This window comes from Arvicanthis niloticus, chromosome 27 (assembly GCF_011762505.2).
Source record: "Arvicanthis niloticus isolate mArvNil1 chromosome 27, mArvNil1.pat.X, whole genome shotgun sequence".
NCBI classification, from domain to species: Eukaryota; Metazoa; Chordata; class Mammalia; order Rodentia; family Muridae; genus Arvicanthis; species Arvicanthis niloticus.
The window spans coordinates 16,288,113-16,303,316 of NC_133435.1; the positions used below are offsets into that span (position 1 = coordinate 16,288,113).

The window sequence follows — 15,204 nt, forward strand, 5'->3', positions numbered from 1 at the left end:
AACTTGGCTGTGGCATTTTTGGGGCCTTGTGGTTACCTAAACTTAACAGTTTCTCTTTGCCAAAAGACAGACTGTGTTGAAGCCCACAGAGAACCCCACATTCTTACTTTCTCCATAAACATGAGGATTCCAATTGAGATCCAAGTGCCAAAGCTCACCTTGAATTTACCACTGAAAACCAGACCACCACAGCCTCCTCTCTGGTCCTTCACATCCTGGCTTTATCTTGCCTTCCTCTCTCCCACCCCTCGGTGTTCTTCCCTACAGACACATCTCACACAGCCTTATTTCTGTTGGACCTTGGACCATGACTAATAGCAGATGGTTTCATTAGCACCTCAGGTTTGCTCAGGAATGTGTCAGCTTAGTTTCCACGCATTCAGTTGGTTTTGGAAAGAGCAGGAAGTTCACTAAATTCATTATCATTCCAACAAAGTCTATTTGTCTGTCTGTCTGTCTCCTCCCCTCCCTTTCTTCCTCTTTTTTTTTTTCTATAATATTGGGGATGGAGCCCAGGCCTGACACATACTAAGCAAGTGCTTTAGCCCTGAGCTACATCCTCAACCCCCAAGCTTCCTCAGCCTTGTTTTGTGGCATCCGTGCAGTGACTGCCACCCTTGTCCTCAGCACATCATCCTTCTCCAAATGACACCCAGCTCTACAGAGGGAGTCGTGGATTTACAGCCCCTTCGTGGTGCACTCAGGGTAAAGCTCTGCCCTGATTTTTTCCCCCCAGTCATGGTAGTGCACACCTTTAATCTCAGCACTCAGAAGGCAGAAGTCTCTGTGAGATTCAGGCCAGTCTGGTCTACAAAGTGAGTTCCAGGACAGCCAGGGCTACACAGTAAGACTCTCCCTCATGCATAGCAGCTTTCCCTCTGGGCACTGCAATGTGATCTACCTATAGTCCGCTGTGAAAAAACTGAAGCCAAAACTGGAAATGTCTGTTGCCATTTTTAACCCTGTGTTCTGTTTCATGAGAGGGTGGCTGTAGGAGCTTTCAAGATGACTAGAAGTAGGGAAACAAAAAACAGGAGCAGGTACCGGATGGCAGGACTTCTGGCCACGCAGCAAAGGAGAACGTGTTACGAAGCTTTAAGCGCTGCCTGGGTGTCTCCAGTCAGGAAGGACTCTCCTAATGGAGTCATATTTTCAATAGGCTTAAAATTTCCAGCAAATGTCCAATAGCAATATTCTCAACCCATAGTCTACGGGAGCAGCTGGAACCTGGCCCAGGCCGACTCCAGGTCTTAGGAATTCCTGGCACCCGCTCCCATATTTCCAGTAATGTCTATGGTTTCAGCCTTTGGAGCAAAACATGATTTTAAAAGCCAATACAATGAGACTCCGTTCTTTTCCTTCTTAGAAATTTAAGACCCAAATTTCACATCTGCAGAACAAAAGCAGGGAAGTTCAAAAGCTTACTCCCCAGCACTCCCCAGGGCACGCCAGCCTTGGCAGCGGTAGGAACTGCCTAGAAAGTTCACAGAACATGGTGTATCGGGCATGAGTCCGGTTCATCCAGTGGTTCCTTTTGCTTTCAGTCATCAACATCTCCTCCACTATGCTTATTGGACAGCTCATACCCGTCACTTAACTTGTGTGCTTTGGTGTCTTCATATGTATAGTGGGGAAAATAAGATGCCAGTAACTGAGAGCTGGCAAGATGACTCAGCAGGTAAGGGTATTTGTTACCAAGCCTTAGGACCTGTGTTGTATCCCTAAGGATCCACATGGTCCTTTGCCTCCCTCCCCAAAGGAGTTCTCTGACCTCCACATAAGAGCCCTGGTAAGCATTACACGGGCATCAGACAGATAAACCGGGAGAGGTGGCACACACCTTTCTCATACATTCTGCGCAAATTCTCTTCCACATAACTGTGTACTTGGCTGGAAAATTCTTTTGCATTTGTTCCTAGGGAGCTAGGCAGGGGAAACACTCCCCAGTACACATGAGGACTAGCTGCACCGTTCACGGCACAGAGCAGAGGCAGGGTACTGGTGCAGAGATGTTGGTGCTGTCACTAGACACTGTGCTCCATCAGGACAACTTAAAGTTATAAATTCCTCCTTGCCCTGTGCTCCACATGCTTCACGGGAAAGCATCATAGCTGATCAACATCACAGCCACATCCTGTGGACCAGGGCAGGGGCGTCAACTAGTCCTTAATTTGGAGAGGTTTAATGCCCATTAGGTTTTCATATCTTGGGAGAATCGCTAACCCTCTATGAGCCCTGTTAACTAGCATTGATCTCAGTGCCTGCATCTGTGGTCTTCTCTAGCCAATAATGTAATATAGGATTCACCTTGCAGGGCAAATTCCCATCATGAGACCTGGATATGCTGTGCACGGTTCCATGGTTCCTCAGGAAGAATGAATAGCATTCTGGGTTATAGTGTGGTTATGTTCGAGTATAATGCCCTGCTCATAAGAAGAGAAGTTAATAGATTTGTTATGTTAACAGACAAAAAGCACAGAATGCAATTTGCCTGAACTAAAGTGGTTCATCAGATCCTAAGAGGAAAGCTAAGTTTCACTGTACAAACATTCCTTCCTTGAGATGGCTTAAGAGCCTTAAGGCAGTTAAGAGCCTTCCCTGAGGATCTGAGTTCTATTCCCAGCATCCACCTAGCAGCTCACAACCATCTGTAATTCTGTTTCCAGAGGATCCAACTGCTGCCTTCTGGCCTTCACATGCATCAGGCACATACATGGTACACAGATACACATGCAGACAAAACACCCATACATATAACATTAACATTTTTTAAATTACATACAGGGGCAGTTAGTAAATGGCTCAGCAGTCAGTGTGCTTGCTGCCAAGCCTGATGACCTGGCCTCAGTCCCTAGACCTCTTCACTTGGTGGAATAAGAAAACCAACCCTGACCCCAGCAAACTGCCCTCTGACCCTCACAAATGCCTTGGCATGTATCTCCCTCAAAACACACACACACACACACTAAAAAAATTTTAATTAAGAAAATTACGTGTAATCAGATATTAGATTTGTTTGATAGTATGTAGTTTTATAGCTACAGACTAACATATGTGTCTGCACATATACGGACAGGTCCACAGATAAAGTAACTGACTAATGACATATCAGCAGGGATTACAACTTTATTAATAAACTGACATTCTCAGTGTAGTCTCCAGTCTCCCAGTGAAGGATCTGTCTTTATAACACAGTTTTCAATCTTGGAGGAGGGGGCAGGATGAGAAGAAATACAAACAGCATAAAATATCAGAGGGACCAAAATTACCCAAACCTTGTACAGACAGTTCAAAACAAGTGGAGGGACAGCTTGCTCTTTGGTTTTTGGTTTGACATTTGAAACCAGATTCACTACATCTAGCTCAGTCTGGCCTTGAGGTCATGGAGATTCTCCTGCCTCAGCCTCCCTAGTGCTAGAATTACAGGTGTGTGCTGCCAAGCCCAACTCAGAAAAGCATTTTCCAATTTTAATTTTTATCTTTTTATGTATAAAGGTTTTTTGCCTGGATCTCTGTGTGTGCCTAGTATTCTCAAAAGCCAGAAAGGAGCATCAGATACCCATACCTGGGAACTAGCGTTACAGACAGTTGTGAATCACCACGTGGGCGCTGGAAACCAAACCAGGGTCCTCTGCAAGAACAGCAAGTGCTCTTAACTGCTGAGTCATCTCTCCAGCCCCAGGAAAGCATTTTCAATGAGGGTGAATTCGGATTATTATCGGAAAGGTCTCCTGAGCGGTGGCATGTGGGTGAACAATAAAACTGAACAAAAATGCCTAAGTTCCAACAGTTGCCACCTCCCGGGGATAAATGGCTTCAGTTTCGTCAACTTGACACAAGCTAGAGGTATCTGGGAAGACAGACCTCAACTGAGAAATTGCCTCTATCAGATTCGCCTTGAGGCAAGTGCGTGGAGCATTTTCTCCTTGAACAACTGATGTCAGCAGTGATACTCCTAGGCAGGTGGGCCCTGAATTGTATGAGCAAGCAAATTGAGCAAGCTAGTGAGCAGTGTTCTTCAATGGTCTTTGCTTGGGTCCCGCCTTGAGTTCCTGCCCTGACTTCCCTTCGTGATGAGCCACAGGCAGAACAACTTGCTTCAGTCAGTGTTTTATGGCAGCACTAGGCAGCAAACTGGGACACATAGTAATCTACACAGTAAGGCCAGTTGTTGGGCCACCGGCATGGCTACCCAGAAAGCGTGCCGGAAGGTGGGGTAGGGCTAGAGTGGGGGACGAAGCTTACTTACTTCCTTTGCTAATTTAATCGTAAGTTGGTAAGATTTGGTCTTTAATGACTGTTTCACAAGTAGTTGACACAGTTCCTGAAAGTCTGAGCCATGAGCTCTGCTGAGGACTGAGCCAGCTCTGCTCAGAGGCCCTTCTGCACTGAGTTGGCAGTCACCCTGGCTGGGAGTGGTACCTAAACAACCTCATTAATCAATTGCTGGTAGTGTGTTGAAAAGCCATTAGGTCTCCATATTTATTACACAGGATCGCCACCTAGTGACACAACAGAGATTGGCTGGGTTCCGGAGGTTTGAGGGGTTCTTTCTAGCCTAGCCAGGGTAGTGGCAGTTGTGTTGTGACCGGCTGTGCTCTGTGCTGCTTCCAGGTCCCTAAACTGCTAAACCCAAGCGTCGGTCAGCTCGTCATCTGTGTAGATTCCTTGTTCCTCAGCTGCGCACTGAATTCAAGTATAGACCCTGTCTCGAAACCATAATGAAGAACAAAAAGACTATGCAGTGGCTACGTGGAGGCAGCTCCATACAACGCCTGGGCCATTCCAAGGCTCAACTATGCATTGTACAACCCACAGAGTCTTGTCCTACCAACTGATTCAAGGGAAGCTTTATGGAGATATAATCCACAGACCACGGCATCCACTCACTTAAAATGTCCAGTTTTACAATTTTAGTGTATTGACAAAGTTGTGCACTATGGCCATCACCTAACTTTAGAATGCTGCCCTCCTCACAAAACTTTCCCCTCAGACAAGACAGTGGTGGTGCACAGCTTTAACCCCAGTGCTCCGGAGGCAAGCAGATTGAGGCTGACCTCTACAGAGGTGTTCTGTCTACAGAACAAGTTTCAGGGCAGCCAGGAATACACACATACAGAGACACACAGACACACACACAGAGGGAGGGAGGGAGGGAGGGAGGGAGGGAGGGAGGGAGGGAGGGGAGAAAAGAAAAAGAGAAAGAGGGAAAAAGAAACTTTCCCCTCAATATCATCCTATGTCACTGTCAATCTACGTATCTATGTTAGCCAGTTATAGACATTTTATATTCATATTTATGTTATTTATTATAAAATATTCTATTCATATGTTTTAAATGGGATCATTTTCTTACTGTCATTTCCTTTTTAGTTACTCTTACTTATCTGTGTCTGTGCACAGAGGGACCACAGCACATGTGTGGCAGTTAGAGGACAACTTTAGGGAATCCGTTCTCTCTTTCCACCGTGTAGTGTGGGTCCTGAGGACTAAACTCAGGTCATCAAGCCTGGTGGCAAGGCACCTTCACCCAGTGAGCCATCTCGCTGGCCTCAGTCTCAACTTTGAGTTTATCTTTACTAATACCCAGACATAGAACCCACTGTGTTTGACTTTGATGTTATTTATTTATTTGTTTGTTTGTTTAAACCTGGTTATATGAGACAGTGTCTCATGTAGCCCAGGCTGGCCTGGCCTCAATCTCACCATGTACCCAAAGACGACCTTGAAAGAAAGATGATCTTCCTGCCTCTAATTCCCCAATGCTTTATTATGGATTATGGACATGTACCACCTGGTTTATGCAGTGCTGGGGTTTGAACCCCAGATTTTATGCATGCTAGGTAAGTGCCCAGTCTGCTGAGCCATACCATACCTCTAGCTCTCTCTATGCTGATCTTCTGTCATCTTGTTGAGCTCCATTGTGAACAGCTCACTATCTGGTGTGTTCCTTGAATATCGTGAGGCATGGCTGTTGTCTTTCACTTCTTTGCACTTTGAACACCATTGTGCTGACTTAGCAGCCTTGGCTCAGAGCCTCCAGCACAGCATTGTGCAAGCATAGTGAAGGCTCATAACCTTGTTTGCTGCCTCATCTAGTGAGCAGGGGTCCTTACTTCAGCCAGGGCTCATGAAGCAAGGTATGGACCAAATGCACCCTGAGCAAGCTCTTCTCAGAGAAGGGAGATGTCTCGTAGATGCTGGGTAGGAAATGATGTCATTGTAATAATCCATGAGTTAGTCAGTCTGTCATCAGCAAAGCCTTGGCGTCATGGCCTGGGATGAAGAGCTGGAACTGTCATGTGGTTCTGCTGTCTCCACAGAGTCCGAAGACAAACGACCAGCCGGCCTCCCCCAGCAGGGGGCAGACCGAAGCCTCAACCCAAGCCTAAGCCTCAGGTGCCACAGTGCAAGGCTCTGTATGCATATGATGCTCAGGACACAGACGAACTCAGCTTCAATGCCAATGATGTTATTGATATTATTAAAGAAGGTGAGTGCACGGCTGGCCACGCAAGCCTCCCAGAGGGCATGGAGGGGGTTCATGGGCTCACTTATCAGAAGTGTGCAGACCAGTGGTTCTCAACCTGTGGGTCTTGACCTGTCTTAGGATTTCATTGCTGTGAAGAGACACTGTGACCACAGCAACTCTTACAAAGGAAAACATTTAACTGGGGCTGGCTTATAGTTTCAGAGGTTCAGTCCATTATCATCATAGCGGGAAGCATGACGCCATCCAGACTGACATGGACCTGGAGGAGCCAAGAGTTCTACATCTTAATACACAGGCAGCAGAAGATGATTGTGTGCCACACTGGGCATAGACTGAGCATAAGAGACCTCAGAGTCCACCCCCACAGTGACACACTTTCTCCAGCAAGACCGCACCTACTCCAACAAGGCCACACCTCCCAATAGTGACACTCCCTATGGGCCAAGCATTCAAACAAATGAATCTATGGAGGCCATACCTATTCAGACCACCACATGACCCCTTTGGGGGGATTCAAATGACCCTTTCACAGGGTTCACATAGCAGATAGTTATGATTCCCATAACAGTAGCAAAGTTACAGTTATGGAGTAACAATGAAGTAATTTTATAGTTAGGGGTCATCACAACATAAGGAACTGTATTAAAGGGTCACAACATCAGGAAGGTTGAGAACCACTGGTGCAGACAGAGGTATTTGACCTTGAGCTATTTGATCAAAATTGTTTACAATGCCAGGGATTGAACACAAGGCCTTGTGTGTGCAAAGCAAGCACTCTATCACTGGGCTGTACTCCCAGTCTTTGGACTTCTTATTTTAGTATGGAGTCTCATTCACTCTATAGCCCAGGCACAAGTTCAGACTTATAATCCTCCTGCCTCAGGTTCCTAAGTAATTGTGTTTACGGTCCTGGGCTGTCAGACACATCTAAGTCATTTTTCTTAAATGCCCTTTAAGGGAGGGGGGTGGAAGCTGTATACAAGTGTGTATTCATGACATCACGGACATCATACAATCATGTCACAGATGTCGTATAAACACACATGTACATCTATGATGTGACTCATTGAGCTTTCACATGCAGTTGGAAGAAGTTTCCCAGACAAGTCCATAACAGTTCACGTTGATTTTTCCCACCAAATGGGTAACCAAAAGCTTAATTTTTAGAACTTTCTGAGTTTGTCACCCTGGTGAAACATGCTGGGGAAATAAGTCCCTCCCCTCCTTAGTTCCTGGGAATTTCCTCTGAAAGAGGAAGTAAGTGGAGACATTTGGCAGCAATTACCTTAATTCTTCACCCGTCACTTCAAAATCATTGCTTCAGATTGATTATTCATTCCACCAAGCCAAGATAATAATCCAAATAAACATATATGTGTATTTTAAAAAACAAATGTTCCAGAAGCATGACGGAATCTTCTTCCTAATCACTTTTCCCAAACTGTAGAGACTTGAGAAGCCAAAAATTCATAGATGTTGGGGGAGGACATTGCTGACGGTCCTGAGCTCTGTGTCCTGCACTGCATCAAACCACATATGTTGGCACATGCCTGAGATCCCAGAAGTCAGGGGATGGATGCAGGAGAGGTAGAAGCTCCAGGCCACCCTTTATTATGTAGGATGTTTGAGAGCACCTGGGCTACATGAGACACAGGTGTTGATAAACTATGAGAAAACATTAAAGAGCCACGCTGATGGGCCGACACAGGACTGCAGTAACGGTGGGAAGGGGTGCCCAGCATTGAGGCAGAACCATTTCTCCCCAGAATAGACTCTGTGCTCCGGTAGGGAATGGTGAGAGCGGCTGAAAGAGACAAGACAGCAGGGCCTCAGGGCAGGCTGCGCTGTGCTGGGCAGGCCTGGCCAGGTGGGTCCTACAGGGTTCACATGTTAGCTACAGGTGTTCTAACATCTGACTGATGGTGTATTCCCATATCTATTTTAAGAAGCCACCTTTTCTCTCATTTCTTTCTTTCTTTTTTCTTTTTTTTTTTTTTTTTTAACTTTTATTTTCAATACAGGGCTAGTGTTTGCTTGTTTTCTTTTCCTTTTCTTCTTTGTACAAAGATCTACCTGCCTCCCAAGTTCTGGTACTAAAGGCATGGCTACTTACCACTTGGGCTTCTTTTTTGCTGTTTTAGATAGGGTCTCATGTAGCCCAGGCTAGCCTCCAACTTGCTATGTAGCTGAGAACAGCCTCAACTTTTTGATCTTCTTCCTTGTACTTCCTGAGTGCTGGGATTACAAGCATGTCCCACCATAGTGGCTCGTGCTGGAGATGGAAGCCAAGGCTTCGTGCGTGTTAAGCAGTGCCCTTCACCAGTGGAGCCATATCCTTAGCCCTGGAGCAGGCCATTCCGTACAAGGAAGCTTTTCCCTACAAGATAAAACACACAAGGAAGGAACTATGAATGGACCCAAGTCACCTGAGCCCGTGAGAGCAAGCATGGGGCCATTCTCACCTGCACTTTCTCCTCCACAGATCCTTCTGGCTGGTGGACAGGAAGACTACGAGGCAAGCAGGGCCTGTTTCCTAACAACTACGTCACCAAGATCTGAGGCACTCAGAAACTGACATGCAGGCAGAGGAGCTCCAGGAGTGGACAGGGGAGGGGACTTTTTGGGGACTCCCCTTCTGATCCACAGGTAGTAACAGCTACTCCAAGGCCTGAAGCTATTCTGACACCTTCCCCATGGAAGACTCGGAAAAGCTTGGGTTAGGGACAAGGAGTGTCACTCCATAAATGATCCTAAAAGGTAGTCTAGTTTCCAGGAGCGCAAAAACAACCACCCACTAAGATTTATTTATTGTATTTAAATCTGGTGAAAGTAGGGGTGAGGGGTGGCTGCTTGGTGTCTACCCCACACACCCCGCAGCTCACTCACCAGGCCCAGGGGACAGCAAGTGGTGACTCTATGACAAGTGCCTTTAGTTGAAGAGCACATTTTATTCATTCCTCTCTCCATACCTGACACATTCCTCTCTGCTAACCCTCCTTCAGGGAGGACCCACCCTCTGGAGGCTGGACTTGGTGTGAACAGGCACCCACCTGTCAATGCCAAGGGCAAGCCATCCTTCAGAGCCCATGGGAGCCAGGGCCACTAAGACTGCTGGTGGAGAAGAAGTTGGGTGCTGGGCTGATGGTCTTGCTTTCTCTTGGTCTTTGCTTGTAATGTGGCTGGCCCATGTTGGTGTTATGTTTAATGCTGTGCTTATAATAAGAAAGATCTTCCCCCCCCAAGCTGTACATTTATAAAAAGTGATCATATACTGTATATAGAAAAACCTAGAAGCACGTATGAATGCAGCAGGTAGTATTCCACTGTACCCATTCATGAAGGTAGGTTTTATTACAGGACTCGCACCAGGTACTTACAGACGTGCCCTCTCCTCTTTACCAAGAGAAATAGTCACTGCACTCCTACACAGTCCCTCAGACCCCGTTACCCTCTCCCTGTAAGTAATTCTCCTGTGACCCCTCTGCCATCCTCCCCTACCTCCTAAATAAATGTAACAGAGTCAGTGAAATGCTTGTTCTTTCATGACATTTATTGTGGGTTATGATTTTCTCCACCACCCCCCCACCCCAAACAAAAACAATGGCACGGCCATACCCACTATCATTTCTCTACTTTTCGTGACTGTCACAAATACCTGAGATGAGCAGCTTATGAGCAGGAAAAGTTAATATCAGTTCATGCTTTAAGAAGTTTCTGTCCTTGCTCTCTATTCTTGGAGTATAACAGGAGAATCAAATGATTAAGGGGGCGGGGGGGGGGGGTGGCTGGAGAGATGGCTTAGTAGCTGAAAGCATGTCCAGAAGACCCTGGTTCAATTCTCAGAACCCACATGGTGGCTCACAGCCATCTGTGACTCCAGATTCCAAGGATCTGATACCCTCTTCCAGCCTCCACAGGCACCAGGCTTACATAAATGATTAAAAAGGGACACACAACTACATAAACTCAGCAGGGTGATGAGGGCCTGTAACCCCAGCACTTGGGAAGTATGAGCCAGAGGACCAGGAGTTCAGTTCCTCTCAGCAGCATAGCCAGCCTGGGCTATGAGGTCCTGTCTACAAGCAAACCAACCACCCACCCACCCACCCAAAGGAACCCAAACAACGCTCCAGAATGAATTCATAAGCTACCCCCCACCCCGTACCACAGACTGTGCTAAGCAGTGGCTTGATCTTTTCCAACCCTGCGAGGGAAAATTCATCCACAAGGGTAACAACGTCACTGAATGGTCAGTCCACGAACTAGAGGCAAAGCAAGGCCACCCCTGTGAGCGACTGCTCCCTCATACTGTGGTCAAGATGTCCAATCCTCTAATTTTGGGATGTCAGGGTTTTTATCATAGCATGATTTTGATTTTTACCACTTACATGCTTTACATACATGTAACACATACATGTAACACTTACATACATGTAACATTTCAGCTTTTGCATGCTGATCACTCAGCATAAGAGTCTTAAAAGTCCTTCATGACACCCTAGAAGCTCCCAAGTCAGGGCATTTAATGTTTCAGAAAAAAAAAAAAATGTAGCAAAGTATGTTGGCTATTCTTGGTGGTCAATTTGACTACATCTGGAATTAGCTAAAACCCAAGTGGCTGGTACACCTGTGAGGTTTATTTGTTTTGTTTTTGTTTAATTAAATAATTTTAAGTAGGAAGACTATCTTTAATCTGGGCCACATCATCTGCTGGCAGTCTTGCTCTCACTCTTCACTGGCAAGTCCACTCCTTTACTGGCATTAGAACCTACTTCAAGATTCTGGCATATACTGAAGACCAGCCTTGTGGACGGATCTACTGGATTCTTGGACTTTGTGTTGGTTGACAGCCATTGTTGGGCTAGCTGTATCACAGCCTGTGAGCCCCTTCAGTAAATCACACACACACACACACACACACACATGCTTGGAATATGCTCACAAAAATTTGTCCTCTCATGATGTCAAAGGTTGTCCTCCAGTTTCCACATGCACATGCACGCACGTGTACACATGTGCATACACAAGCCACCCTCTTCTGACAGCCAGGGTTGTCCTCTGGATTCCACATGACTATGAATGCTTATGTACACACAATCTGTCATCTCTTGGAAAGAAGCTGAGTTCAAGCATCCTTGAGAAGTTGCAGACTTTTGGTGCTAGCAAAAACTCCGTTCCTTGGTCTCACTTACCATTCTTTCTGAAGGAAGCTGGTCCAAGGCTGCCATGGGAATGAGCTTCCACTAACTCAACAAGGGCTACTTATAAACTCTGTAATAGGATTTCAAACCATAAAGATGTTTAATGCCACACACACACACACACACACACACACACACACACACACGACTCATAGAAAGCCTCATCAGGCAGCCCTGACCTTCTCAAGAAAGGGGAGAAGCCAGCCATCATTGAAAGCAGGTCTTCCTCTTATTCCTGCCATATTCAACAGAGTGATCACAGGAGACCAGACTGTGGGATCTGCTGTCAGGCAGCTTTCACCATACACTCAGCTGAGGCAGTGTTGAGTGTCTTAGAGTTTTTACTGCTGTGAAGAGTCACCATGACCACAGCATTTAAGTGGGTCAGGTTTAGTCCATCATCGTCATGGTGGAGGCAAGGTGGTATGCAAGGAGACATGGTGCTGTAGAGGGAGGCAAGAGCTCTGCATCTGCATCTCTGGACCAGCAGGAAGAGTGAGCTGCTGGGCCTGGCTTGAGCTTCTGAAACCTTAAAGGCCACCCCCTCCCCCCAGTGACATACTTCCTCAGATAAGGCCACAACTACTTTAACATGGCCTCACTTCCTAATCCTTTCAAATAACGCCACTCTACGAGCCTATGGAGGCCAAACTACCACACAGTTAAATGTCACTGTTGAAGCTCAGAGCACTGGTGAATTCTGAAAAAAAATTTCAACATTTAATGGGTTTGAGTCTTTCCCACAAAACAGTTAATGTCTTCTCACATCCAGTTGTTAGTAAATAGTCACTGTAAGAGACACCATGAAGTTCAACACTTAAGAGCACTGAGTGTTCTTCCATAGAACATTTGGTCCCCTGCACCTTCATGGCAACTCACAAGTGTCTGTAACTCCAGTTCCAGGGGATCCAATGTCCTCTCCCAACCATCCAGGGCACCTGGCATATACATGGTACACATATGTTTTTGCAGGCAGGAGCTCATTCATTAAAAGGAGACTAGGTTTATAATTTTTCTGTTTTACATCAGTGGTTGGAACATATCATGCCCCTGTGGGGGAGGGGGTGCATCTTAAAGGGAGTAGTTCAGAGGTAGAGCACTCTTGCTGGACACAGCAGGCCTGGCGTTCCATCCTCAGCAATAAAGAGGATGTAGGACCTGATGGAAGTGTGTAACCCATTTGTAGCTAAAATAGCACCCCAGGAAAAGCCATCCCAGTTTGACCACAACAGGATGTCTGTCAAAAGCTCCTTGCATGTTCGCATTCGGGGGGCACCCCATCTTGGCTGCTCACTCTAGTCTCACCCTAGTGAGCCAGCTGTTTCTATGCAGCGATGAAGGGACAGGTGAGGCTACTCACAGTTATCCACTCATTTTAAGTTGCCTGCATGTGCGTGGCCTTGTGAGAAGAAACTGCAGGCAGGCATTAGTGGTTGGCATGGGGCAGGCTATCTAAACAGGACCAACGAGGGGAGGAGCCCAGCTGCCACTCAGGGTAAAGCTTTTGCATTCCCCGCCCCGCCCCTGCTGTTCTGTCTTGCCTTCCCAGCATCCCTTTCTTCTGTCCGTTCCAGAAAATGGGTTCACCAAACCCTAGAGAGCCACTAGCAATTTTACATTTCTTGTGTGTCTCTTGTCTAGAATTTGAGAGGATCTCTTCTCAAGGCCATACGCCTGATTGAAAATCTTTTAGAAGGCCTGGGAAGTGGCTGTGACCCAACTGGCACTCCGAGGGTCCCTCCCAACTGAGAGGACATCCCAGTTAGCCCCACCTCCACCGGGAGTAGGAGGTTGGGGTGCTTTGAGGCTTTACAGCTCTTAGGAGATTTCTCCCCTGAGAACCAGGCAGAGACTTAAAAGGCAAACCCAACCTCAAGAACCTGACCATCTTCCTAGGGAGGGACCTGGAAAAGGTGGTTGGGGGTGGCCACGCCTCTGCTTGATGGCTTCCTAGCCACTTTCCAGTCGCCTTGAGATGAACAGGCTGAGGGTAAAGGGTCTTGTAAGAGTGTACTGAGTAATGTGAGTGTTTATCATGAACGCTTAAGGACAAGTTAGAGAAGGGGGTCAAGGGAACGGTTACTCCAGGCTTTTTGAAGGGTGGGTCTTGCACAGATGGGCAGGATAAGATCAAGAATTCACTAAGGTCAGAGGGTATTGAAGAACCACCTAGAATATTGCAAACAGGCTCCACCTCCTTCCACAATCACTGATAAGGAAAGAGAGGATGCAGGTCCCTATGTCCGTGTTGGGAAGTGTTCTGAGGGTGCTTTAGAGAGGGAGACATGCTCTGGACAATGTTCCAACAGATCTTTTGTCTTATAGATGGGTAGTCATCAGCTAAGCCATGCCTTGAGTGTGCCCTTAGCCATTGGGGATCTAATCTAGCCTTAAGAAATGAAAACCCAGTATCTTCCATGCATAGGCCTGGCCTAAGTATAAGCTGGAGGATAAGAAGGTGGTCCCTCTCCGAGTTTGCAACTACTTAAATAAACCAACAAGGCATAAAGTATCCAAAACTGGGAGCAGATCGTGGCATGGGCTGAGAGCTACATATTAGTTCGTTGCTGGGTGAAGCTTAAGAGCCTGCTGCAGTACCATGTTTCCTAAGGCTTCACAATTTCTGGCAGGTGTTATCAATATAGGAAACCCTTTCTGGCAGTCCCAGAGTCATCCGGGAGCACAGTAAGTATCAAATCACTCAACTGCTGTAGGGTCAAGAGAACAGGAAGCAGTTTATTGCTGGGGCTCCCAAGTCATGCTCTCAGCACCTGGGGTGGTTCTCATTCTAGGTTCTGGCTTCCCATAGTTTCTCTGTGTAGCTCTGACTGTCCTGAAACTCGATCTGTAGATGAGGCTGCCTCAGAACTCCGCCACCTCCGTCTGCCTCCTGAGTGCTGGGATTAAATGTGTGTGCCGCCACCAGCACCTGGCTCCAGCTTCCCATAGTTAAAAAGTGTGTAACACTGCTCCTTCTGCTGCCTTTCCACCTCGGATACTGCCCGTAGTCCACCCCTCACATGGTTCCCGTGGCCAGGGGCATCTCCCGAGGTCAGAGGATACTATTATCCTAGTTGACAAGTGTCCTTGGAGGTATTCAATCTTTGGAACTACAACTTTTCCTCCCAAACAGACCACCTGACACCAGGGCTGGCTGGCTCCCTGTTGAGATTCACGCTATGACTGCTTTCTGTTACAGTTGCTACTTGCACAACCTTGAAGCCTTGACCTCATGGCTGGATAGTGAAATGGAGTAGAGAAGGTGAATAACATTAGCCAGTCCCTGTTGAAAAGCAGGGAGAACAGTTGCCAAGTAGCCTTGCCGTGAACACAGGCCCATTGAGTGTCTGAAACCTTGCTGACCAGTCTGAAAGGACCCATGAACTGTACGTAACCTGTTTTAGTTGGTGACACTAGACTCAGGGCCCCATCACAGGTGTGAAGCTCCCCCCAAAGCCTCCAGCCTGCTCATCCAGATAGAAACGTGATGGGCACCAGAGGCAAATGTGT

At 46.8% G+C, this 15,204-nt stretch overlaps 1 protein-coding gene across 1 annotated transcript in view; it reads left to right on the plus strand.

Annotated features, from left to right (window-relative positions):
• Nucleotides 1-10,026, plus strand: part of Myo1e (myosin IE) — a 191,202-nt gene extending 181,176 nt beyond the window's left edge. Inside the window, exons 27-28 of the mRNA XM_076926187.1 lie at nt 6,324-6,493; nt 8,976-10,026. Of these exons, the coding sequence (XP_076782302.1) occupies nt 6,324-6,493; nt 8,976-9,052 (247 nt within the window). The 3' untranslated portion in view covers nt 9,053-10,026. The remainder of the gene's footprint in view (nt 1-6,323; nt 6,494-8,975) is intronic.
• The last annotated feature ends 5,178 nt before the right edge of the window (nt 10,027-15,204 follow it).